The sequence below is a fragment of the Oenanthe melanoleuca genome, chromosome 1 (genome assembly GCF_029582105.1).
Source record: "Oenanthe melanoleuca isolate GR-GAL-2019-014 chromosome 1, OMel1.0, whole genome shotgun sequence".
Taxonomy (NCBI): domain Eukaryota; kingdom Metazoa; phylum Chordata; class Aves; order Passeriformes; family Muscicapidae; genus Oenanthe; species Oenanthe melanoleuca.
Genome location: NC_079333.1, coordinates 44,719,113 through 44,747,025, shown reverse-complemented (window position 1 = coordinate 44,747,025; position 27,913 = coordinate 44,719,113). Strand labels below are relative to the sequence as shown.

Below are 27,913 nucleotides of genomic sequence, written 5' to 3'. Positions count from 1 at the left end.
CGCGTGATTTTCCCACCCCCAGCGGCCCCCATCCACTGCCGCCCCTCAGCCGTTCCCGCCGCGCGGGGGCGCTGCGTGGCTCGCGGCGCTGGCCCCGCCCCGCTGGCGGCGCGGCCCCGCCCCGGAAGCGCAGCCCGAGCGGCCGCCGGCGCGGCTCGGTGGTGGTGGCGGCGGCCGGGGGGCGGCTGCGGCCGAGCGGGCACCGCCATGGAGCACATCCGCACCACCAAGGTACTCCTGCTACTCCAGGAGAGGGGTCGCAGCGGAGCTGGGGTCGCAGCGGGGCCGGGAGGGCCCGGCGCGTCCGCTGCGGGCGAGGGCGTTGTTGTTTTCCCTGCCTGCTGCTGTTTGCGGCCGGTGCCTCCCCGCGAGGGCTCTGGAGCCGCTGGAAGGGGCGGAGGGCTCTGGGCGTGCTGTCTGTAATAAGGGGAAGACACCAAAAATCCTGGTGTAGGGGTTTTTGTGGGGGAGTGGGGAACAGGAGAAGCGAGCTGGGAGGGGATTGCAGTTGTTTTGTGTGCTCTGGATATGGTTCCGTGCAGCTTTTTCTAGTTTGGGAGGCAATTCGGTTGTGAAAACAACTGATTTGTTTTCTCCTTTTTGAAGACTCCAGTGTGTGTTGTTAAGTGTGCCGGCCGTCAGTGCATGTGTAATGTGTTAGGCTATTAAAAAACATTTAAGCTAAACTGTGGCTGACATTTTTTACTTCTCTGACTTTTATTTCCTATTATTAGTGCGTTAGTCTTGGTATAATGAAAGTGCAAAAGGAAGGTCACTCATTGTAACTAATTTTTGAGTGAGTTTTTAAGTCACAGCTTCTATAGAATGAAATTTCTAACAGTGCTATTCTCACCTTGCTCATCATCCCTGGCTGCAGAGGTTGCTGAAAGGACTCCCCCTGTCTGTTGGGTCCTGGAAATTGTGATTAACTCCTGAACCTAGCAGTCTGACCTTAAAGTAGATTTATAGATATGTTTAGAAAAGGAGCATTCATAGTTCATGTCCAAGTAGTAGATTTATAACCAATAATTGCATAAAGGAACATAATTACATAATTTTTTTAGTAATAGCTTACATAACTTTTACAGAAGTGTGTATAGCTGCTTTTATTTTTCATATACATGTGTATATGTGAAACAGAAGGAAGGTCTCTGATGAAACTACTACTAGTGCCACTTTATTAATCTTGCACCAGCTGACAGATTGGAGATAAAGTTTCTTTATCAGCTTGTTTATTTATAAACATGAAAGTCCTTGTTTGGAAACTTAATATTGTATTGTTACAGTCAGTAACTTGTTCCAAAATGAAAGCTCGATTAACGCCAATGAGTCTTGATGATCAGAATATCTGTTTAAGTTTCAGACCTGAAACTGAGACTAGAAAGGCTGCAGGTTGCTGACTTCTTTGCATCTGCAGGTGATTATATTTCTGCCTTGTGTTTTTGGGGCCCTGCTAGGGAAAAAATACTTTATGTAGCAATATAACCAGAGAGAGAAATGAGCTCTGAACACCATTTTTAAGATACAAGACTTATTACTTGAAGCAATTATTTTTATAATTCATGCCAAAAAAAATTCTAAAAAAATCAGTGTCATGATAAGAAATAGTGTAATATTTCTTTTGTTACAACTCTGTTGCTCGCTTAGCTTTTTGTAATATCGAATATCCAGGTAGATCAAAATGCATATAGGCAAGCATTACAGGTAAAGAAAAATAAAGTACAACCTGCACTGGGGACCTTGAAGGTTTAGCTTGTGTGTAGGTTCAAGCTGGATCTCATGTCAACTGTTCTGATACACCCCTGCTTTTTCTAATGTGTTGGCATTCCTGTTTTTTCAGTTTAGTTAAGTCATGGTGGCTTAAGCTTGAAATAACAGTGCAGTCTTGCATAAATTAGCTGCTGTGCAGGGCAGCTGTTATCCCCTGGAGAAGGTGATGGGATAAGTTTTCTGCCTCCTCCAACTTCAGTTTGCTGGGAATGTTGAAGTTAAAATTTCCTTAGAACTGTCAGCACAGCTACCTGAAATTAAGTGTAGCTTTTTGTGAAATTAAATTGTCTAACAGATTTTATGTTGAATAAGGAAATGAGGTCAACTTAAAAAACACTTTTGAGACTTCTATATTTAAGTAGCAACAAATGATCAAATTCAGTTTATTAAATGTGGTGGTAAAAATAAAGAATATGTGGTTTTACAATGAATCTTGATATCATATGTAAGGATACTTTATAGCAAAATGTAGCTAGAAAAGCCTGAAAATTCTTCAGTCAAACCTGTTTCCATATTTGAAGTCAAATCTGTATTAGTGAAAATACTTCCAAGTTTTTCTCCTGAGATGGAAGGTTTTGCTTAGTTTGACTGCTAAATCAAATAAAACAGCAAAAGAAAAAAAGTGTATAGTAAGCTGAGTACCCATTAAACTGGTTTGAGTCAAGTTCAAATGAATGTGCCATCTATGGAGGCTGTAGCTAACTAACATTTCAGTTGTTTTTAAGAAAATTTTATCTATAACTTTGCTTTCAGAATTCTTGAAGACTTTAGGTAGGTAAGTGGAAGTTGGAGCACTAATGCCTGTCCTCATCGAATGCAGAAATACAGCTTTGAGAAAAGCTGCCTTGTTACATGGGGGAGAAGGAAACCTCACATGCCAGGATTTTGTGGGTTGTATTACTGGAGCAAAGCTGTAGCAGTTTCTGTGAACTTCTTAATTTGCTGGGGAATTGCAGTGCCAGGTACCTGAGCAATTATTGGTGCAGATCTGCCCCGTATAATTCTGTGTTTTGGCTGTGGTGTATTCACTTCAGGACTTGGTGGATTCAGCAAAATGTATTTTGATGCACTGATGCATGTAGTTTCCAATTTTTTGCTTTCTAAACTGAAATCTAGAATATATCATAGTGCTGAGTTCTAATGTATACTTATATTTCCTTTATTCTGTTTCCAGAATTAATTAAGTCTTTTTTTAACTTTCAAAATCAAAATTTGACCTTGTAGATCGTAAGAAATCCGTGAATTTTTCTTCTGTTTTGTATGTGCTTGTAGTAAGTAAATACATTGGTACATAGGAATTAAAAATGGCTTAACATCAGCACAGTAGATGTGGGCTCTCCTTGTTGCCTCCTCTGGGTGCTGGTCTTGCTGGTGTGGAAGTTTTGGGAGTTCTGCATGCGTGTAATGGTAGCACAGAGCTTTAACTTGGCATTAATGAGACAGTGCTGCCAAGAAATAAGAGAAATGCATGGAGATAAGGCATTTGCCACACTCCTTTCCTTTTCTTGCACACAAAGAATCGTGTAATGCTAGTTTCAAATAGAGCACTCTGCAGAGCCCAGAGTTAGGAGGAGCAGATAAAAAGCAGGCTAGAAATAGTTTTTCTTTTGAAATATTTTCCGTAGGATTGAGATAACAATGCTGATAGAATGCCAGGATTCATTTGCCCTTGTGAGGCTCAAGCCTGAATTATCTTCTTCAAATGCCAGCACAGTCCTTGAATTTCTAGGACATTTTCGTAATTATTAGTATAATGTTTACATTTCATTAAGAATGTGTTTTGACTATGAGGCAAGGTTATAATAATACATATTTTTGAAGTTGTGCATAGCTAAAATGGAAGTCAGGAGAGCATAATCTTTATGGCTTTGAGTGTTCAGCCAGCCAATAAAGCACATTGCTGAGATCAGCTGTTAGTTCAGTGCTGGCATCTTGATACCAGGAAATTGTTAGTGTGTGTTTGCTGTGTTTTGGGGAAGCAGCCTAAAAGCTTAGTCATTAATAATTCTTACTTTTAAAAAAATTGAAACTAAAAAAGCTCAATTTTGTATTGAAACAGGATATTTGAACTAGTTGGTCTCAAAGCTTGTGACCACTCTAGTTTGGCCTGAATAGCCTTGTGTGTCCTGTGTTATGTTTCCTACCATTTTCAAAGTTATTGCACAAACTGACAAAGCCTTTGCTAAGTTAGAATTTCAATTTCTGCAGAAATTCAAAGCTCAAGTTTTATTCCCCCTTCCCCTTTTTTGTTACAGGTAGAGCAAGTGAAATTACTGGATAGGTTCAGCATGAGCAATAAGTCACTGACGGGAACTCTGTACCTTACAGCAACTCATCTGCTATTCATAGATTCAAGCCAGAGAGAGACGTGGGTAAGGATAATGAATGCTTCTGTCTCAAAGGCATGGGTTCTCCAGATGCATTTCTTCTTCCTGATTTGAGGTTGGATTTGTTCACCAAAATGTTCTTAGCTGTTTTTTCTACTCTCCTCCTTCATGGTATTGTAAGTTGTTAATAATTCACAGGTTATGCTCTTGAGTGTCGCTGCTGCAGTTGAAATCAGGTCATGTTGAAAGTTTTGGCTTTTCCTCAAGGTGCTGTTATTTCTTCCGCAGCTTTCACTTGTATTTTTGAATGCGTGTGTGGTGGTTTTCTTTAAATAACTGACTTGCACCATAGTTCTGAGGTAGGAGTGGGAGACTGATACATAGGTTAAACATCAGGTTTACAATTTCAGAGTTAACTTATCTTGTAATTAGATTCTGTCTAGGTTAAATGAGAGCAAAAATCCTAAGATCTCAGGTTTGGGGAATATTTAAGATAAGATATGCTTTTTTAGAGCACTAAGCAGCTATTTCTTCACAATACTCATCTCTGGAATAAAAGGTTTCAGATGGGGCTGCAACTTCTTGTTAACCAGTACCAATGGTGTGCAATCAAAGCATTTGATAATTTGATACATTACTCCCCATTAGTTTTCATACTCAGTGCCCTGGGGACACACATATGGACATCAAGTAGTGGCTCCCACTGAAGCCCAGCCACCTGACCTAATTTAGTGCCTTTAGTTTTCCATTCTCTAGGATGAAATATCATCTCCCTGGCTGTCATTAATTTGGCTTTTTTTTTTCCTGTTGGTGTGTTTTCCTTGATTAGCCTTAATCCTGTATCCTGGTTATCTGACTAAGTACCTCATGGTGCTTTCAAAAAAACTGATTTTTCTCTTATTTGTTCTTGGATACAATGTAAGACAAACCAAACTGTTATCCTTGCATACAAAATGGGTTTTTGGGGAGAACATGATTCAGAAGCATTACTTGCTTTTGTCTCCCTGTGCACTACATTAAAAGGTTTCATTTTGGGGAAATTGAACCTGTACTCCAAGTACTGCATTTCTGATGATAATGCAAGTATAATTATCATAATGTCTCCAAGATAGTCTCTTTGTAAATGCATGTTTGGCAGCATAGTTTTCAGATGCCTGTCATATTCTGATCAATGTTTGAGAGGATTTGATTGCTTCAGTGAGTAATTGAAAGTCTATCAAGAACATCTTGTTCAGGTAGTATGTCTGTCCCTTTCTTCCTACAGTTGAATAGCTGTTACTTTCTATTATTTACCTAAATCTTTTGCAGATTTGCCATGCAGAAAAATCTATGGAGGGCTTTTGTATGTCCATTGCTGTGACAGTGCTGTTAAAGTGGTCATAAACATTTTGCTGAGAAACTGTCATGTTTATCTAATAGAGTAGGTAGTACAGGAGATGTTTTTCTTATCTCCTGTTCTGTCTGTACCTGTTAAATACTGGAATTCTGACATCTTCAGGATCTGTATCTTTCATACATTGAAGTATTTTCCCTTACTTCTTTTATTGGTCAAGCAGTCTTCTGTGGTACATATCCGTGATGCAGAGAACCCAGTTCTAAGTGTAGTGCAAAGTGAGAACTGCTTTGTGCTGTGCCGAAAATTCTGAAGTATGTTTTTGTAGATCCTTAAAAAATATAGATATCCTGTCTGGACACTGCCTAATGAGATACAAGCCTATCAGTTAACAAAGTTAAAAGAAAACTGAACAACTACAGTGAAGTTTTACATCTCAGTTTTGCATTAAGAAAGATGGTTCAAAATGACAGAAGAGAGTAACTGAAGTTTTATATATTTTAGTATCCTGATCCAAGAGCCATTCTTTGATTTCTGCTTCTAAATGCATTTCTTTTTATAACTCACTGACAAAATTAGTCAAAATCTATATTCAGTATTGCTTAGTGTGTTGTCTTACATCTGCTGATCTAAATAGTATGCTGTTCTTGTTTTTCCTCAGCATGCTTACTCTGAGTTTTTGTATGTCACAGATACTACATCATCACATTGCTGCAGTGGAAAAACTTCCTTTGACTACTTCTGGCTGCCCCCTTGTCATCCAGTGCAAGAACTTCAGGATAGTTCACTTTGTGGTACCCAGAGAGAGAGATTGTCATGACATTTATAATTCTTTGCTTCAGCTCTCAAGAACAGGTAGTACTTGTAGCTGTAAAAGACTTTTCTGTATATGCATGGATAACAAGGTGGGGGGGGGGGGTGTGTGTAAACCACGTATCTTTTATTTACTTGTCTTTAAACGTGTGTTATGTAAAGTCGCAAATGGGTTTGACATATAAACAGGTTTTTTGGTTAAATATTAATTGCATAAAAATTCAGAAGCTGCATTGTCTGGCATTTGTATGTCACTGCTTTTCCTGAACAGAATGAGAGATCCCTTTGTGGTTTTTTTTGATTTCTAGTGTTGTTCCTGAAATTATGAATGTAAATGTGTATAGTCTCTCTTAATTGTGTGTTCCATAGATTGAAAATCCACTAAGCAAATTAGTTGTTACTAATTTCATGCAGTTTCAAAAATAAATCTGAGATTTTGATGCTAGAATAACATTGCCAATTCAGCTTTACAAGAGGCTTCTGTCACTATGGCCTTTTGCATTTTCTGGTTTGTGTTTAGAGCAGTGCAAAATGTCATCTGTCATAAATAAATAGCATAGTATGAAAAACAAAGTTTTTGAAAGCTTTCCTTTTTTTAAGGGAAACTTTAAAACTTTCATTTTTTAAGGTCAGTAGATGCACATTTCAGTTCTTACCTGCCAAAATAATTTGTTCTTTCTTATCCTGTGAAGTCTTCTAATAATTCTGCCTTTTGCCTTAAGTTTGTCAGTCTTCATTTTGTGACCCTTATTGCTTTAGACATGTCTCTTCTGAAATAGGTCAAGCACACTCAGGAAAACTTTCATAACCTACTTCTTAGTATCTATAATTGTGTTAAGTAACTGTAGCATAGTTGCAGAATAGTTTTTTCAGGCGTGTCAAGTATCTATAATTTAGTCTTGCTTCTGTGAATCTTGAAGCCTGAGACTTTCTCTCCATTACATATTCTTTACCTTTTAGCAAAATATGAAGAACTCTATGCCTTTTCTTATAATCCAAAACAAAATGAATCTGAGCAAGTCAAAGGTTGGCAGCTTATTGATCTAGCAGAAGAATATAAGAGAATGGGAGTGCCAAATGATTACTGGCAGTTGTCTGATGCAAATCGTGACTACAAGGTAAGTGTTGTAATGGAAACATGTTCTGCTCTGCATCTGTTTCTGATCAGGCCTAGAAAACAGCTTAATGCTATGAAATCACTTGGCTTGCAATATTAAGCCAAAACTTGCAGGTAGAGAGAGTTAACTTCTTAATCACTGTGCAATCTCACAACTTCCTGATTGAAGTTTTTCCTAAGGCCTCATTGAGAGAGTGTGTGCATGGATGTGTGGGTTCTGTGGGATTGTTTTGAGATGCTTACCTGTTTGAAGCCCAGCCCCAGTGATTCTGGTGCTCTGCAGCTTTGTGATGTCTATCTTTACTTAGCAGGATTCTACCTTAGCATTTTGCAGTGTTGATTGTGGTGGTGTGGCTGATTCTGAGGTTAGATTTCGTCTTACTTTGTAGTATGCAAGTATTAAAATGAGGGAAATAATTTCAGTATTTTATTTGAAACATATTCTTAGCATTTCTGCTGCAGACTTAAGCATTCTTGAGTGAATGCTGGTATAGTGATACTTGTCTGTGTAAATTGGATACCAGTTTGTACTACTTTCATCTATGGCTTGTCTCCTTTGAGTTGTTTGCATTTGTATAATGAAGCATTGTAGTGTTTATCTTTTGTAACTTAATTCACCTTGCATCTTTGAAATTAAATACAATAAAACTAGGTTAGGCCTTGTGTCTTGCCTATAAAATCCTTTTTGTCTATCTGTGTCTTTCAGATTTGTGAAACCTATCCTAGAGAACTTTATGTTCCCAGAACTGCAAGCAAGCCCATAATTGTTGGTAGCTCCAAGTTCAGAAGCAAAGGAAGATTTCCAGTGTTGTCATATTATCATAAAAATAAAGAGGTACAGTGTGACTTCCTTTTATTGTAAATGTGCTGAAAACTATTTCTCAACACTTGGCAGTAGTTCAAGGGCTGGTGAGGGGGTACAAGTACAGGGACTTGCATGGCAAGGCTGTGACTCAGGATAACCCTGAATACAGCTGACGTGAGTGGTGCCTAACAGGATGCTGAGTAAGCCTAGCCAGTTTAAAAGAAATCCTTAAGTAATCAGTTGATAATCAGTTGAATCTACTGAAGTTTTCAGAAACTAACATTAAGGTAACTGGGGATAACTTTCTCTTAAGGGATCTGTCTTTCTTCACATATCAGGAATAAAATCTGTTAGGTCAAAATGGTAGGAAAAAAGCCCCAAACAGATGAACCAACAAAATAGTAGAATTTTTTCTTCAAAGAGTTACTTGCAAGGTAAAAAAACTCTACAGGGTAGGAAATAATATTTTGCAGAGGGTGGTGTAAAGCAGCATGCACCTATCTAAGCTGTGGAAGGAGAGGAGTACTGTCACCTTGCTGAGTTAAAGAATTTGTCTGATGAATGTGAAGCTACTGGATGGATTTGAACATAATTACATTATTATTTGAACATTGGAAAATGTAGTTTCTGAAATTTCTGGTAGTTTCTGAAATACAACACATCATTGAAAATTATATTACAAAAATTACATTAGATGATAACACTTGCCATATTAAATCATGCCTGCATTAATAAAACCACACATAATTCATTCCATATTAAGGTAGTAGCTTGCTTTCCTAAAATGTAATTTTTCCAGCCTGTACTTTTGAGAGTTTTTATGTCAGTTACGTAAGATACCTTGCTATGAAGATTAACCTGAAAAACTGTTTTGATGACTCTTTAGATTTAAGTTGTAGGTACTGTATTTCAGGGTTTCCAGGGGATGTGCTTAAAAATTTGGAACACCTGAACTTTATTCAGTTTGCTGGTACTATCTGCTGAATGAAACAATTTGTTTCAGTGTCTTTTGAGATTTTGCAAAGCACTTTGAGTACAGGTATTAAACTGATGCTGATTTGTCCTTTGTTGTCTCTGGTAGGCTGCAATTTGCAGATGCAGTCAACCTCTCTCAGGTTTCAGTGCCAGGTGCCTGGAAGATGAGCACATGTTGCAAGCCATCAGTAAAGCAAATCCTTCAAATCGCTACATGTATGTCATGGACACCAGGCCCAAGGTAGGTACTTGACACAGACAAGCCTCTCCTCCTGAATATCTATAAGGTTAGACCTCTCTATTCAGATGTTTAAATTACTTACTTGCTTGCTTAAAGAAGTTGAGCCTGTCCCAGTACTGAGCTAGAATTCTCTGAATATGTTGCTGAACTTTGAAAGGGACATTTAAAAATATACTTTAATCATAGTTAGGAAGTGAACAGTTGAGTGGGATCCAGATAATTCTAACTGTTTGAAATTAAATTCATGAAGTAGTGAGCTGTGATGGGGTTTCATTTGGAATGGGAGAGAGTACTATGTTCTGGGTATATAATCTGTACAAACTGTCTCAGAAAGGAGGAAGTGAGGAAATTCTGTTCTGACATTTTGAGGTCATCATAGAATGGCTTGAGTTAAAAGAAATCTTAAACGTCATCTCCAGCCTCTCTGACAAGGTTTGTTCAGAGCTCTGTCCAGTCTGGTTTCCAGGATCACAACTTCTATGGGCAATGTTTTCCTCACCATCATACTTCCTCATTAATTAAATTGAATTCCATTATTATATTAAGTTGAATTATGTTATGACCTGTGTTACAATGTGTGGCTAATTCTCACTCTTTAGACCCATCTTCATTTTAGTTAGTATTAATTTCACTCAAGTGTCTGAACACTGGAGCTGAAAATATCTGGGTCTTACTCTTTCCTTTGTAGGTGATATGTTTGCAGTGTCTTTACTCAGAAATGTTTGGACACAGGAAAAAGCTTATTAGTTAGGAATGTGGAGAAGAGGAATTACTAAAAACATTATTCAGATATGTCAGTTCTGAAATAGACTATTTCTTTTTTTTTTTTTTTTACATATATACTGTCCTTTTCTTACACTTCAGTGCTTTCAAGCTGATTTGCCCCAAACTGTTTTAGAAACTGTTTATACTATGTGCTCCTGTGTTTTTTCCCAATGTATTAAATTGAAATTGCTTGACTTTTGTTTCTTGATTTGATATTTTTATTTCAATAATGTTTTTCAGTATTTTTATTTTCCTCTTTTAAGCTTAATGCAATGGCTAACAGAGCTGCTGGGAAGGGCTATGAGAATGAAGACAACTACTCAAACATTAGGTTCCAGTTTGTTGGCATTGAAAATATTCATGTAATGAGATCTAGCTTGCAAAAACTCCTGGAAGGTATGTTTTAACTGTACTAAAATAGTGCATTTGAAAACAGAGTAAGTGTTTTTCTGAAGTCTTTAATAATAGGTTACACAAACTGCATTGACATTCCTATGGTTTATTCCAGCTCTGTGTTTAGTACCAGTTTGATGTGTTCTCTGGTAATGAGTTACCTTAAACCTCAACCTTCAAACTGTAAACCCAACTGAATGGAGTTATTTTGAAGAAAATTGAATGGCACATGTGTCTTTAGTGAGCTTTGTTAGTATGTCAGTGAAAAAAACTGCTGTGTTTTCCAAGTGTATGTTTGTAGATATATTTAATTTACAGAATATCAGTTCTCCAAGGAGCCGTTGGTTCCACAGAATTCATACTAAGCATATGGTCTGCACAAAATTTGAGGTCTTTGACTTGGTGAGCCACTTGTGTGCTTATAGGTGTTTGTAGAGAAGGGGTAGGGGGAATGTGAGCCACTGCACCATACCACTGCCTGCCTCCTGGTGGTGAAAATGAAGAGGCAGAAGTGTGTTCATAATTCTGTTAATGTTTTATTTAGGTAGACAGCTGAGAGAAAATTTAAGGCATTGTGAAATTAGAATACAGTGGCAGAAGTGAGGCTTCCACACCTGACTCACAGTACATTTGTAAGTGCTTGGCTTCTGGAATTATGCAAGTATTTGCAGAGACAGAGAAGGTTTACATTTGTATGGAAGCCTATTTTGATGAAGACATGCTGTTACATTGATAAAGAAATCTTACAGACTAGTGGTGTAGTCTTCATTTTGATCCTGGATGTGCTGCTAACCTGTTCTTCAGGCACTGTGCATGGAATTCTACTGGGCTTTGATAATATAGATATTTCTGGTTATTCCTGCATGTATTTTTTCCTAAAGGAAAGATGAAAAGCTTGAATTACTACATTTGTCATAATCCCCCTTTCTCTTACTAATATATTCAATTCTAGGAAACTAGCTAATAAAACTTGATTGTTGGTTTAATTTTTTAAGAGGCCTGTTTCTGTGTAATAATGTGTAATGCAGAAGTGTGTGTATCACACTCTTATCCACACAAGACTTCATATTCCTTCCATTTGAATTGACATCCCACTGGCAATGCTTACTAAATACATGTCTGTAGTTTTCTTTAAGGATGGAATATGTTTTCATTTTTCCTTGTGTGGAGAATTGGTTTGTTTGAACACTATTGAACAAAATCATGAGTGATCTCTATTGCTTGTTTTCCACTTAAGGTTTTTTGGTGAATGAACACAGTTGTTTTACCTCTCTTCAGTGTAAATGATTCACTAGAGTTTTGATGGATGCCACTTTAGAAGTAGGAGCATCTTCAGGGGTAGGAAGGACCCTTAAAATTTAGGGATGTATGCAATAATTTACTCTTCAGCCCTTTGTAGAAATGTGCCATCAGTGGGATGATCAAGAAGAAAATGCCATGAAAATGGTTCATAACTTAAAATGAGGAAAATGCCTTTTAGCTTCTTTGTACTCACTTCCCCTGAATGTGCTGAACTGAATGTTCTCATATCAGAATGTGACACCAATGATGCTGCTTGTTCAAGCACCACTGTAACTGGGACTGCCCTCAGTTGTTGGGGCTTTTTGTAACAAAACAACTGTTATTCATTGTTTGGTGTGTGTCCTGCTCCTTGGCTCTGTATCTGTCTTACTTCCTTCAGAATCTAAAGATTCCATTCATAAGCCAAATGTGAGACAAAATCCATCCCAACATCCTTTTGTAATGGGACTACACCATGGAGCATGCTAGGGGAATTTACAGTGTATTCACTTTGGATTCATCTTTTAGTTAAGTATCCTTCATGCAGTGGTTCAAGCCTTTTTCTCAAATAGTTTTCTTCAGCATGAACATGATGACTGTCGATGAGCAGACTATAACACTCATGGGAAAAATGTAACATAGACTAAATTTGTGGCTGTGACATTAATTACAAAGTTCAGGTTATATTTAAATTACAGTATTGCATAACAAAAGGGATTGAACTCTAATAAGCAAAAGGGTTTTGGGTCATTTCTGTAGAAAATGTTAGGGAAAAAGGCTCAATAGATGTTGTAATCTGTTGTATGTATTTTGATGGTGGAAGTGTGTTAACTGAGGGGATTTTGTGAGTTATGTAGAGTTTTCTGTATAAGGCAAGGAATTATGTAGGTTTTATTTATTTTATTTTATTTTATTTTATTTTATTTTATTTTATTTAAGATAAAGTCCTGCCTGCAACCTGCTGTGCGTCACTCTGCAGGCCTAGTCACCTCCTGAACTGCCTGAGACTTTGCTATTGGTGTGAATAAGGACAATCAAACAAGGGAACATTGAGGTCTGGGGGCTCATGTGCATGTAGGGCTTGTGTTTTTTATGGTGGGATCTATGTAGGCAGAACTATCTTGAATCCTACTTACTATGAAGGAGCTGAATTATCTTAGAGGTACTATAAATGGTTCCATAATCATCTTTGATCTTTTAAAAGACCATAAGGAACTGGAAAATAATTTTTTTCAGCATATAAAAGTTGGAGCAGTATCAATGCAATTGATCTAATCACCAGCTAGTATAAAAATGCCTGTATTAATTTGCAGAAATGGAAAATAACTCTTGGGGAACATATGTGTTCCTATCTCTGCCTTCGTTTATAAAAATATAGAGATCTAGCTAGAAAAGGGAAATACTAGTGGTGAATTACTTCTGCCAAGCTGAAAATTTGATCAAAAGCAGATTTTGACAGCAGTATCTGGGTGAAAACAAACTGAGGGCTGGAAAGGTTGTGCTTTAAATCAGAGGTTACAGACTGTGTAGGTGTGCTGCCATGAAGAATACCTTTGTCTGTCCAGTTCCTTCTCTGCAGATGTTTGAATTTCCAGATACATGACTATTTTCAGTTTCTTTCCTTTAGCATGGAGTGGTGGGTGTGTTCATGTACTGTTGTGACTGATCAAGTGTATGGAACCACTGGTATGGAGAATGACTTGATCCTTTCAGCTAGCTCACATTCTCATCTGATTTCCTCCATGTGCCAGATCTTTTGGAAGCAGAACTCTTGCCTAATGATGCCTTTCGAAGACAGGGTAAAGCTAGCTTGCTTTTACTTCTTTTACTGGTATTTACAGACTAACCTTTAAAAGTAGTTCTTCTGTCCTGGGGTTTCTTGATGTTCTGTTAACCTCACTCTGTTGTGGTTTGCTAGGTAGTTTTGTAGATGATGAAGATTTGTGGGTTTTAGAAAAGGTGTTGCAGTACATACTTGAAAACCTGTCATTCTTTTTGTATTCAGCAGCACCTGGCACTATGCATCTTCCTGAGGAATGGGCAATGTACCATAACTTGTTTGACTAAAAGCTGAGAAACATCTACTGCAGTTACAGGAAAGCTCTTGGAGGCAGTGATTTGAGTCTGTAGCACTCATTACATCAGGGAACTTGATTGAATATGAAGCTGCATCACAGAATGATTTGATGAATTTTGTTCTCTACTTTTGCTGCTGACTCACTTCCTTCCATGGCCACAGATAAAGATGATTTTGCAGCTGTTGTATCCCTACTGCTCACTTTCATCTACAGAACCTTTTTATTTTCATCTGGGGTCCAATGCTTTAGAATCATAAAATCATTTAAGTTGAAAAAGACTTCTAAGATCATCAAGTCTAGCTGTTAAGCTTAGTGGAAAGTAGGCTTCCCCTGTGTAAGAGGCAGGTATTTTTGTAGCTACTAGCCTTGGGTGTCTTCTCTTAGACTTACACATAGCTGAAGTAATGTTAGCCAGCAGATGGTTTTTTTTTTTAATTGCCAGAAGTTGGTCATGTTTGGAGAGTAATGTAACTATGTGAGTTACTATTCAAAATTGTACCTATTCAAAATTTAAAAAAAAAAGAACCAGGCTATCTGTCTTACATGTGAATTGGTTCTGTGTGAGAATCTTTCAATCTGCCTCTGCATCTCTTGCTGCTACACTGCAAAGCATCTGTCTTTTAATTTGAGTTCTTCCTTGCTCTCTGATTTAACATTATTGTTACAGAATCTAAATATATTAGGGAAGAATTGTAGAGATCAGTCAGAAATGTAGTGTGTCAAGTATGAAGGCAGATAAAATTTTGGTGGATTTCATTCATCCCTGTGTCCTTGTACTATGCTTACTTTATTCTCCTGAGCAGGGTGGGGGTGATGAAACTCTGGCAGTGTGACTGCTCTGAAGTGTGTGTATTGTCTGGATGCAGCTACTTCCCTGCTACCAGTACTAATTAAGTATTCCCAGTGAGCCTTTGGCATTTGCATTGTCTCCCTTGGTGAGATAAGAGTAAGGCTTCATGGTGGGGATAATCAGTGTATTTACTTGGAATGTTATTTTGTCAAAAGGACACAAAGATCTTACTCTTGCCACTCATGGTTATATGGTTCTACAGAGTTGAATTCTGACTGGAGAACATCTTGTAGTACCCCTCCTTTAACCATTTGATTAGAAATATTTCAGAAAACCATCACTCAACTTAGAACATAGAGGGTTAGATACAACATGTAATTATTTTTCTTTCTCCATTGCAGGGTGTAGGTAGCTACAACTGCTTCAGTCTTTTTAACTCTTGTTTTCTTTCAGTCAGTGGCACAAGGGGTTTGTCTGTCAATGACTTCTTGTCTGGTCTGGAGAATTCTGGATGGCTGCGCCACATCAAAGCTGTGCTGGATGCTGCTGTCTTCCTAGCCAAGGTAACTTGCATGCTGCTTTTTTATTTAATAGGAAGTCGACTTCCTACTGGAAAAATTATGCTTAATGTTATGTAATGTGTAAAATTCTGCAATTAACCTTTTTGGAGATAGCTGTTTAGTGTATATACCAGTACATCTATTATGCTGGTTAAAGTATTATGTGTTACTTTATTATTGGAGGTATTAAACATTCCAGCCAATGTTCTGGGAATTTTTGAATGCTGTTTGGTCATTTTGTTGGGAGACAAAGGGATTCTTATGCTTCCTGGTTCTCTAGACATTTTTGAAAAGTGTAACCAGTTTGGTGGTGGATGGAACAAACTATTATTTAGTGTACTGTGAAAAATAGAACTGGGCAGTACTTGTAGAGCAGCCAAGGTGACTATGCTGACTTCATTTGGCAAGGAAATAGGATTCTGTGAATAATTCAGAGGAATAATTGCCTTTGCCAAGCACTTATGAAGCCAAGGGCTTGATCTGATGGTAGTGGGTAAAGAAAAAGCCTGTATCTTTGTTTTTGCTAGGTGAAATAACAAGGAGTTATCTCAGTTAAAACTGGGTGGTTGTCCTAAAGATGACCCTCAAAAATGTCTGAGCCAACAGGAGCTGATTTCTCAGCTGAAGCTGATAAGCATTTTCTAGGCCTTTACTTTTATGTAGCATAATGATGAACAAGTGGTATCTTTAATGATTTAAAACGTATTGATGTTGTTTGTTTTTTTTTAATCTGTACTCAGTAATGTGTAATCTAATTATTGTTAGGTTTTCTTGTAAATTTAGTTTAAGGGGCAGGGAGAGAGAGAGAGAGAGAGAGAGAGAGAACTGGGAACCCCTCTAGAGGTTAGTTTATGCAGAGGTGGTAGTGGAATTTCTTTTCTTTTCAAGGAGTTTTCTATACTTCCATGAAGACAAGTTTTTACTTTCTGGTACTATTAAATCTTTTCCTCATAGTGAACATCTTTCTGTCATTGTGAAATAAGATAGCCTATGCTGAGTTGGAAATGAATTTAGGTTTTTCTATTTATTTACTAGCTTTTGATTTCTCTCTAGAAAAGACTGTTGATTAAGAAACAACTGTGTTTTGCAGGCAATAGCAGTTGAGAGTGCAAGTGTATTGGTGCACTGTTCAGATGGCTGGGATAGGACTTCCCAAGTTTGTTCCCTTGGAGCTCTCTTGCTAGATTCCTATTACAGAACAATCAAAGGATTCATGGTAAGCAGACCGTTGCAATGTTGAGTTATTCCTTGGTAAAGAAAGGGTGTAAAATGTTTGATTGTGAAAGGGATCAAATGTACTGGGGTTTTTTAAGTTAAAAGTTTGCTGTATATTGATAAATATTTCATTTAGAAATACTTTGCTACTTGAAAAAATTATTTAAAAATCTAAAAAACTGAGAAAAAGTAGCAGATTGTTTTAGTCATCCTGCAGAAATGTTGCAATGATTGTCTTTTGCATCTCAGCAAGTCCTTTATCTATGACATAGAAGGATTCCAAAGTGCTTATGTGAGGTAGCACAAATACTAAATTACAGCAGCTCTGTGCTCCTGTAAAACAGCATTTTTGTCTGTCTCGAAAACAACATTTTAAAACCTAAAAATGACAATTCCCCCAGTGATAGAGATATAAAGATGTCTAAGCAATCTAAATTTCTTCGTCTTTTTATATAGAGAGAAGAATTTCAATACGATTATTCCCAATTTTAGACTAAGAAAATCAAGTGTTCTGCGATGACAAGGCAATGTTTTATGGGAACTCCTCAAGGATAGTACATAAAACTAGTCCAGTGTATTGTTTAGAACTAACTGCACAAATATTACAAGCACTGAAAGTGAAGCTGAGGAAGAATTAAAGAGGATTAATTTGTTGTGAATAGTGAGAATGTATGTAATCTTTAGGGAAGTAATTTCATCTTTTTGGATTTTGGTTAATCCTTGCTTTCAGTTGAATTTCTGTGAAGGTCCTGTATTCTTTTTTGTGCTTTTGGTAGTGTGACCAAAGTCATAAAACAAGACAGTGTTGATATGAATAAACTTATTGCTATAAATGTTAGAAAGAATATATTATGTGGTTTTGTGTAAACTATGACAACAGGCATGCAGTAGCAACATTTTTCTTATTCTTTGCCATAGAAAATTAATAATCTACTAATAAGTCATGCAACATTTTTCTTAAAATTATCAGTAATCTGATTAGCACAGGTAATTAGCACACTGATTAGTTGCTTAACTTTTTTTACTAGTTTTTTATGAATGTACTTTGAGAATCTCATGAAAAACTTCCAAGAAAATAAAAAAGCTACAAAGTGATAAATAGTTGTTTCTACTGTAACTTATTGGACTCAGTTTTAAAGTTTAATATATCAATAGCCTGTGGGGTTAATACTGTAGGTGTAAGATTGAGTAATATTTTACATAAGATTTTGGGTTTTTTTTATCCTCTAGGTCTTGATAGAGAAAGATTGGATCTCCTTTGGGCACAAGTTCTCTGACAGGTAGTTCACTCTTCCTATATAGTAAATTTTATACGGCAAACTGAGCTAAGTATTCTTAAACAAAAGGCAGCTTGTAGATGCTGCATTTCTAGCCACACTGCACCAGTTCAGCAATGAGTAAGCTGTTTTCAATAGACAAGGCACTTCTCTTGCTGTCTACAGTGTATTGTACAGTTTATTCAAATACCTGTTGGATAATTGATTTATATTGCAGATGTAAAGTTTTAGTGCTACTGGTGCCTTGCTGGCAGAAGTTGATGACTGCAGCAAGGTCTGAACTGATGATAGTGCAAAGCCAATCTAAAGCTACATCCCAGCCATTTAGGCAATATGAAACACATAGTTTTGGTATCTTTAAATATAAGTTTGCACTTACATTTACTTTGATGATGAAGTCATGCCTAGTTTTAGAAGTCCTATATGTTAAATGTTCTGTTTTTTCCCTTGATCTGCCTGTCATCAGCTCTGACAATAGCCTTGCTGCTATTTACTGCTTATTAATATGCTTTTAGCTGGTATGCTCTACATGTTGACTGTGACACTATTAGACACAAAAGAACTTAACTGTCTTATGTTGCTATTTTGTACTTAATATAGATGTGTGATTACTTATAAGTCAGAAAAACAGGTTAAATATAGACTTATTACTATTCAAAAATTGCCCCAGTTCTTGAAGCTAGTGTTAAATTAATATGCTGTCATTTAAAAACAATTGCAGCTAAGACTTTTCTTGATTTCTAACTTAAACCAGTTTCAGTCTGTTTGTGGAATCTTTTTCAGATGTTGTCAGTTGGATGGTGATCCGAAAGAGATCTCGCCGGTGTTCACCCAGTTTTTAGAAAGTGTGTGGAATCTGACTGAGCAGTTTCCACAAGCCTTTGAGTACAATGAAGCTTTCCTCCTTCAAATCCATGAACATGTCCATTCATGCCAGTTTGGTAACTTCCTTGGAAACTGTCAGAAAGAACGAGAAGAGCTAAAGTAAGCAGGCATATTGTATTGTGTCTTTTATTTATTCTGGCAGACTAAGAACTTGCATGAATCTTCTTTATTTTAGGTTCTGAATAGAGGAAGGATTGGTAGTACTGAAACCTGTGTTGAACAGCATCAGGGAACAGTAGTGTTTCTTTTGCATGCTGAAGATAGTCTTTCTAATTCTGGTAGAAAATCACATCTTCTTTTTCATAGGAAAAGTTACGTTTTCCTGCTCATCTGGTTTTTGTTTTTTTTCCCCCCCCTCTAAAAGTGGGTAAGCTTAAGTTTGGAAATATGTCATTTCCTCTCCCAGTCTCTCTTTAGGAAACCTTGAAGTTCTTGCCTGCTCAAGCCTACTGATTTAAAAGTATTAGTAGGGTATCCTTAATGCGTTTAGCTGGAAAAGTTCTCTGAAGTTTTTATCAGTTCCTCTTGCATTGAATTTTAAAAGTATTTATTTCAAGTAGGCAAAACTTGCACACCATAAGCAGTATCTTCTGCTCATTTGCTTGTCAGTGTGTTGAACTTTCTCTTTTTGCTTTAAGGCTAAAAGAGAAGACCTATTCCTTGTGGCCGTTCCTTTTGGCTGATCAGAAGAAATACCAGAATCCTCTGTATAATCCAGACTTTTCTCCAGAACTAACTCTTTTGGAGCCTAATACAGTATCATTCAATTTTAAGTAAGTTTAAATAAGATACAGTATATTTTCTTCAGCTCTGTCATTATCTTGCATAGTTAAAACTGTCTGTTTTCTGCAGGTTTTGGAGAAATATGTACCATCAGTTTGATCGAAGTATGCATCCCAGGCAGTCTGTGTTCAACCTTATCATGAATACAAGTGAGCAAAATAAACAGCTGGAGGAAGACATTAAAGAGCTGGAAGCTGTAAGTATTACAAAATAAGTGTGTGTACTTTTTGACTTGTTCTTCAGATTAGATTTCTTATAGTCCTGCTATAGTTTCACATGAATATCACTGCTGTATGGCCTAGCACTTTCTCTGTGTAATGGTAACTTGGACTTTCACTGCTTGCTTCTGTGATGAGTGCTCTAAGGCACTATTTATTCTGCTTTTTTAATGAGCTCTATTATGTAAAAGTGCTACTATCAAAGCATTAGTGAAGGTAAGTTTCACAGAAACTTATCCTACATTATACTATCTTGGATAACAAGGTATCCATGTAGCTACAGCTGTGTTGCTAAACTAAGGAGACTGAAAATGTTTTATTTCTATTATAGCTACTAAGATGGAAGCAGTAAGTATTGTCCTTCTTTTAACTTCATATGCAGGTGCATGCTGTTGTAAGCCGTCGTAATTATGGGTCATGTACATTGTAATGTTTTTATGAAGACAGGGCTTAATCCAGAGATCAGATGTCTGTAATTGACTTCTAGGTGCTGCAGTAAACAGCCAGTAAAGGCTTACTCTGTTAGAGTCAGTTAAGGTGCTGAAACTTCAGAATAATTCCTTTTAAGGAATGCAGAAGTCTTCTGATTATCAGTTTTAATACTTGTGTGTGGACAGAAACGTCAACAGAACTCCTCTATATTATGCTGGGGGGGAGAAGGGGGAAATACATCTTTTCTAGGAGGAAGCATTTTATTAGACTGATCCTACTGTAAAGTAATGAATGTAGGTCATTTAATCTAATACTGTTTCAAATCTTAATTTTATATTTAAAATTTTTTATACAGTTGAAGCAGCAAGGTAAGAAAACTCAAAAAGTAATTAAAGAATATGCAAGAAGGAAAGCGAAGTCTCAGCTTGGAATTTTCTAGAACCTCATTCCAAGATGTTAACTTCACCTGAGCCTACATTTCTCACTTGAGCAATGATGCGATGTAGTTGTTTGAAATCCTGATGAGATCTTTGCTACTGCTGTTTCCATCTGTAGAAAGCTGATGCCAAGAGACACCAGTCTTCTGGTTTTAGTCTCAGTTATAATAACATACAAACACATCAACAAACGAATCTGTTCAGTTAACTAGTTCAACCTCCCAGTTACTGGATGAGTGAGTTTGAACTAAAAACAAAAATGAAACAAGCAAACCCAAACCATGTAACTGAAAAATCCCTTAATCCTGATCTTTCCTATTCTCTTACACCAACAGCATACATCCTTTTCTCCTTTCCTATTTTTAGTTGACATTTTTTAGAGCATTCATTTGAATAAACTTATTGGCATTTTTAAGATCTAAAGGAAAAGTCTTTTAGAAGGTTTCTAGGAAGGATAGAAGGGCTTTATATCTCAAGCTGCTTTGGCATTAAGAGACTCACGATCTTTAATAGACTTCAAAATCCCTGCTTGCTACAGTACCAAGGCCTGTCTTCCTCTGCTTCTACTCCAGAAAGTATTTCCATCATGATAGCAACCAAACAAGGGGCAAGCCTGGAAGAACCTCTCCTTCTCTAGGGATATTGATAGGCATACTTTGTCTTCTGTGCTTCTGCAAATTTTAAGCAGACAGTTCTTGCAGGTCTGCTGTGAGCTATGAGGAAGAATGTCATAAGGAATGGCCTAACGTTTAGGAATACTGTTACATAGCTAAGCTAGGGTGTGTAACAGAGTTCTGCAGACCTTGATTTGGCCTGCAAAGGAGGGGATACATTTCCTTTAAAAGCACAGTATCATCAGTACTAACAGCATGCCTGCTGTTAGTAACTGTTCTTTGTATTTCAGAAAATAAAGCGGAGAAGCGGGCAGTCGGATGTGGTCCTTGAGAAGGAGCAGGAGCAGACGGCTCGTCCCGCCCCCGTGGCGCTGAAATCCCCGCCGTGCTTCCAGAAGGAGCCGCCGGCGGTGCCGGTGAGCGACGCCGTGCGAACCATAGAGGGCAGCAACACAGCAGACAACCGCTACAGCGAGCTGGTGTCCGAGTTCTCCAAAGCTGAGCCTGCCGTCGTCAGCCTGGAGTACGGAGTGGCCAGGATGACCTGCTGATTGACACCTGGCACTGTGTTCTAGACTGATTAAACGGAGAGATGGGTCTGTGCCGCATGACCAAAACACGGTTTGTGTATCAGCAAGTTTTGTTTATGTAGGCTAGAACAGCATGCTCGTTGTCAAGTGTTTGCTGTTCTTTTAATGCGGGGGGAAAGGATGTAGTTGTCTTTTTGAAAGAAATAGGGGCATTTGATAAGTAGTGACTGAAAATCAAGGAATGTTATGTCTTTGGACTTAGGTCAGTTTGCACTAAATTGATTTAAATAGTAATATTACTTTATTCAGTATAGGAAACCACAGGTGGTCTTTCACAAATTGATTTTATTTGGACTAGAAAACTTGAACTTTCTATTTTAGGAGTTGAAGCTACGTGTATATATCTTATATGAATACATATTCCCTTGCTTAGTGTCACCCAGTACCAACTTTCACTGTATTAAGTGCCATGGAAAAGTATGATATATTTCAAATCATAAATAGTTGGCCTTAAACTTGTCAGATCAATGATTTTGTCCTTTACTACTGCAGTCCATCTGGTTCTGTTTACATTGTACTTGCTCAAATTTTTATATCCTTAAAACAGGACTGAATATAAAGAATGAAGCATGCCTAAGCTGGCACAGCCTTTCATCAAATAGCTATATGAATGTTAATTTATCACTTGAAACTGTTTTTTATTCCATTTGCTCTGTTGTTTAAAATGTAATAGATTGACCTGATTTTCCTCTCTGGCAGCTCAGCAGATTGAACATCATTAAAGCTGCAGGTTGTCTGATCTTAAGTGTTTTGATGTATGGCAAGGTATTTAAGTGTAAAATAAGACATGTCACATAAGAAAACAAAACTAGCCAATAACTGAATAATCAGGTTCATTCAGATTGTTTACTCTGTGCTGTGCAGTTGTTTAAGGTGCAAGAATGCAAGCAAAACTTTCGGAAGTATAGTCTACTGATGTTGTTCCCAAGTTAAAAAAAAAGTCATGTGTCTGAAGCCCATAAGAAACTGAGTGCTTCCTGACTGTTTCATTAGAAGAAAACTTTGGTTATTCATGAAAACCCTTCTCATCTTGTAAAAACTTGTCCAACCTATGCATGTTTAAAGTAATTTCAGTATCTGGAGATTTTTATGTATTTGGAGAGAGGACAAAAACTTCTTCTAGCAGGATGAAGTAGAGATCATGGAACATAAGACAAAAGGGGGAAACTTAACAGTTTGTGTGCTTAACTATGTATTTGTAATCTTCTGGTAAGGGAGAACATTTTTCGGAAGTGTGTCTCAAGATAGATTTTCTGAGCAGGTAAAAGAATAAGGAGGAAAAATGTTGGTGCCCAGTTCTTAAACAGAGGTATGAATTATTACTTTGGGTATTAAGATCCCTAATTATGTTAGAGAAATGCTACTGACCTTTTATGTCTTGATTTAAATAATTTTTGGTTTCAAATGAAAATAATTTAATTTTCATCCTAATCCCTGAAGTGTGTTTTGTCACGATTACTGGTGTGCACAATTTGACATAATTTGGCAGCATGTTCCTCTGCACCATATTGAATCCAAGATTCTTAGCAAGGCCAGTATAAGTCAAGATCAAGGTGCACTTGTGGAGCTGTCTGGGAGAAACCACCTGTGACTCTTGTATTTGGCTATTAATTCATCCATTTCACTAATTTGATTTTTGTAACATAAGCATTTTTATTTTCAAAGATATAAGCATAGTGTCATATTTAAAATACGTTATCCAGTTACTTAAACACATTTAGAATGTCTTCACTGCAGGTTTTGATAGTTTGATGTTTGCACAAGTGGTGCCTTACAGGGTTGCAGCAAGAGAGGTTTTTTGTGCCTTGTTATTTATTGTCTCCCCTTCTCCCTCACCTTCTGTATCAACTTTGTTCTGTGGTTTTCCTTTGTAAAGACATCTTGTATATTAAGCTTGTATTATATCACAGTAGTGAAACAAACTTATTGCTGACAATATAGGTGAGTGTTACCAATTTGTATTTGTTTTAATATTTAGCTGCTCTGGTGTGCCATGTACACTTTTCCTATTTATTGTTTAGAGTTTATAGACTCGAAAGATTATATTAAGATTTTTTGCAAATACTGTTGTATGTTGTTTTTACTTTAACAGCCATCTGAGTGCCCCTGTTTATAAGGCTTTTGGAGAGAAGATCTGTTCCCTTTCAGTACTGTTACAGTGAGTTATTTCAGTCTTCAGGTCCTTTTTATTGGCAGAGTTCACTTTTTAGGAAAAGGAACTGGAATGTGTTTTTATTTTAAATCAAGGTGGGCATGTTAGGTCACCTTTAAAGTGCCATAAAACTGTCTGCTCAGGCACTGAGTTTGTTTCTTGATCAAAAAATACAGTACTTCCTGATCTGAAGTAAATATTTTACTCCAGTTAATATGTGAATAGAGTTTTATAAGGCTGTTTTGTAGAGCAGCCACCTTGTAAGGTTCAAGTAGCTCTGCCAACTCAACCCCCAGGGTCACCAGTGAGGAAAGTTCCTGCAGAGAAGCATCTGTCTCTTCTCATTTGCTGTTTAGGACTAAGCCAAAACTACCTAAAGCACATGGGACCATGAAGTGAATAGATGGTAGTCAGTTGAGCTCCAACAGAAAGATTGGCAGGATAGCCAGGACTCAGCATAGTGGGGCTGTTCTGTGTCCTTCAAGAGGGATTTTTTAAAAAATCAGGCAAGTTGACTAAAAAATTGCGACAGAAGCCTAGAAACAGAATTTAAAATCTAATTTCAGTGAATCAGTTTTTCTTCATTATGAATATGCTACTCCAAGAGCAGTTACATACTGAAGGGCACCTCATACAGATCAAAATAATGCACAGAACTCTCTCTTTCAGGCTGTGACATTAGTTTGTGATTGGTATGTTCACCAGTTGGTTGGGAATATAATGTCCTATACAGAAAGTTGGTACATTTGATTCTGCTCCACAGGTTGCCAGACTTAAGCACTTCAGTTCTGTGCTTCATCTTAAGGAGGTCTCCTTAGGTGAAGTTTTTGGGTTTCTACATTCTGTGCTGTGCTTGATCTTTTTTCTTTTAATGAACTGAGCTGATAGTCTCACCTGCGAAAACTGATTTTACTTTTATACTCCAGGCAATTTAAAATATTTATTTCATTAGTACTGAAAGAGTTTGGCTTATTTTTTGGGAGGCTTGCTAGTGTCGTAAGGTATTCTTCAATAAAAGTTTAAGTATCCAACTGTTCTGTTTTGTAGGGCGACTGCCAAATCAACAGACTAAGAAATTAATTAGGCAACACTGAACTGAGCCTGTGCATTTTCTACACATGTCCAATTACTAGTGACCTAAATCTAGGGCAGAAGCCTGAAGTCTGGAGAGTCCTTTTAGAGAACTGGAACTGCAATCCTGCCATAAAACCGCACAACCCTGTGTGGAACGAATGCCCTAATATAATGGTTTTGCAGAGGGAAAGCTAGCACAAATCAAACTGTGACAGTGTGATGTGTCTCCTCCTCAGGGTAAGCACAGTGGAGAATGCCTTGCCGGGAGAGGTGATATGTTCTTCCCCTCTAGTTGCTGTTTTCCTGAGGCCTTTTGATAAAGTAACACATCAGCAAATCTCAGAAAACTTGCTCCTCCCATTGTGGTAACCTGAGCACAAAAGTGGCTGCACAGTGTGGCTGAAGTGGGGCTGGAATAGCTTGGCTTAACTACTGTCCTCTTAAGGAAGGGATATAAATAATATAAGGAAACTCAGTGTTGAAATAGCACAGGGCACATGCTGTCAACATCTGTTCTTTAGAGTGCTGCCCTGTTCTGGAGCAAGTGTGACTGGCATAAGGGCCTCTCGTAAGCATGATTCCTTGCTAGTTAGTTTAAAGATAATCTGATTTCAAACTAGATCATCCCCCCTAGCAGTATTTATAGATCTTTAGGTCAGAACCTAAAGGTTGCTCTTAGAACTCCTGTTTATTTGCTAATAGTTTTAAACCTGTGTCTGATCATAGGCTAAGTTTACTGGTTGTGAAACTTATATTAACCTTTAGGATTAGATCTTTAGATTGAAGTCTGCTTGGACTTGCTTTCACCATTTACACCACACTTTCCTCCTAGTGTTGCTTATTGTGGCGCTTGACGCCCGTCAGATGTAACGGGCTTCTTAATGCTCTGGATGTTTCAATAGCCTGAGAGTACTGTGGCTTTCTTCCACTGCTCTGAAGGCTCACATCAGCCTTAGTGAAGAGCAGTGAGGGAACTCACGCTTGATCTAGCTAGCTTGCATGTTGTGAAATAACACTGAAGTGCAGCATGGCATCATCGTCCGGCGGTGCAGCTTCTGTACGCACAGTAGGCTTAAGGAAGGGGATGTGGTTGGGGACCTGTGTCACAGCATGTAGCAAGGAGCAGGACACTGCAGGGGTATGACTCATAAAGTAGAAGCAGGAAAGCTGTTTTGATGTCCAGCAGCAACTCAGGGGTTGGAGGTGGAAGGTCAGAGGCATACTGCCTCTGAGATCAGTTTCCAGGTCCCAGAGAATTCAGTGACCTGGTCTGTTAAACACTTATTGCTGAGCAGTTCTGTACTGGCATAGAGGAGCAGAAAATACATATGGATCTGTGTTTCTTAATCCACTGGCTTCACGTGATAAATGTCCTGATGGTGACGTTGAAATTGGAGCACAATATCTTGTTTATTCTTGTTTGTATTTTAACTCTTGAGGTCAGTTGCATACTGTTTATAACTAAGTGGGATTATAGTTATGGCACACACTGTTTTCCATGTTAGTGACAAGCACATATACATATCTTGTGCTTTGTATCTGTGCATATATTTCTGCTGAGTGCTTTTCTTGCAAGCAGGCAGCCTTGGTGAAGTCCCATGATGCTGCTCCACCAAGCATTCCTCATTACCTAGCATTACAGATTGCTTTCCTTGCTGTGTCTTACTATTGCTCTTCAGCCTTACAGAAGAGTTTATCTTTACAGCTGTCTGTTAACAATGTCTCTTGACAAGGATCTTTCCATCAAAGAAAATGGGTTTAGCATTTTTCTGTCTCTCAGGGATTTTTACCCCTGAACTAGTGAACTTGAAAAATAGTGCTTACTTTCCCCTTTGGGGCTTCTGAGTGCCTGTTGACTTCCACAGTTGGTTTGATTACACGTTTTAAATTCAGACATGACTATTTAAAATAAAGAAATTAAAAACTTAGTCAAATATTAGATGTGGCAAAGAGAATTTTTCATTGTAAAATATCTGGAAAGACTGGCTGTTCCACTAACATTTATTGCTCTATGTAATGCTTTCTGTAAAAGTCATTTATTTGTGTGCTGGGATCATGCTTGATGTATATTCCTGAAGAAACTTTAGCAAATGGAATTTTGTAACAAGTATTTTATTTGTATGTGTTTTCAAAATCCATAAGGCTTAAAATAAAGTGATCTTAATATTGCAAATCTTACTGGACATTAAATATTTATAACAGCATATATAACCATTTACAATAACTGTGTGAACATTAAAATTTTCATTTTATGGATGAGTTATATTTTATACAGGGTACAGAAATGAGTTGACCTATTTATTAGGTTTTTGAATGCTTCTGTAGCTTTTAGTTAGGGGAAACTGGCTCAGCTTTGTGTTACTGGCTCTTGACTGCTGGCCTGTTAATTACAGGCACTGTTCTGAGCTTAATTTAGGACTTAAGTGTCAGGATAAGAGAGTACTGTTTTTACCTATTGTTATCATTACTGCATACTTGGTTATCCAGGTAAGTGTTTTCAATAGCTAGAATAAACTTGGTTAGGAAATTGGAGTGATTTTCTGAAAACGCTAGCTTCTCTTCTCAGTGACTTTTCCATTAAATATTACAAGCAGTTTTCTTTAACTCTTAATTCTGAGTCTTCTTAGTGTCTCTACAGTTGTATTCCTAATTTAGGAATGTGAAGATATGTAAAGATAGTACCACGACAAAAATGATTGCTAAAGCTCCCCTCAACTAGTACTTGCCACAGAGTGCTCAGGCTTCTTTCTACAACTCATATTTACTTAAGCCACATCCAACTTCATCATGACCTGTGCTGAGACCATGGTTTTTATGCATAGTACATGTGGCAACTCATGCATTGGAGCATGCATTTTCTAGTCAATCTGATCTTTATTACAGAATGGAGCCCTCCTGCTGTAGGTAGTTGAAACTTAGAGGGCTCTCCTCAGTCTGTTTTATTCAATGGTTTCCTTTCAGGTAAGGCAGGCTGGGTGATTGGAATGC

At 37.6% G+C, this 27,913-nt stretch overlaps 1 protein-coding gene across 1 annotated transcript; it reads left to right on the top strand.

Annotated features, from left to right (window-relative positions):
• The first annotated feature begins 128 nt into the window (after window positions 1–128).
• MTMR6 (myotubularin related protein 6) lies at window positions 129–27,098 on the top strand. The gene is made up of 14 exons (XM_056488694.1): window positions 129–231; window positions 4,026–4,142; window positions 6,123–6,285; window positions 7,204–7,361; window positions 8,067–8,195; window positions 9,247–9,381; window positions 10,410–10,542; window positions 15,142–15,251; window positions 16,339–16,464; window positions 17,694–17,743; window positions 18,524–18,724; window positions 19,264–19,398; window positions 19,478–19,604; window positions 21,400–27,098. Exons 1-14 carry the CDS (start codon window positions 208–210, stop codon window positions 21,658–21,660), a joined length of 1,869 nt encoding a protein of 622 aa, XP_056344669.1. The 5' UTR covers window positions 129–207; the 3' UTR covers window positions 21,661–27,098.
• Window positions 27,099–27,913: the final 815 nt, after the last annotated feature.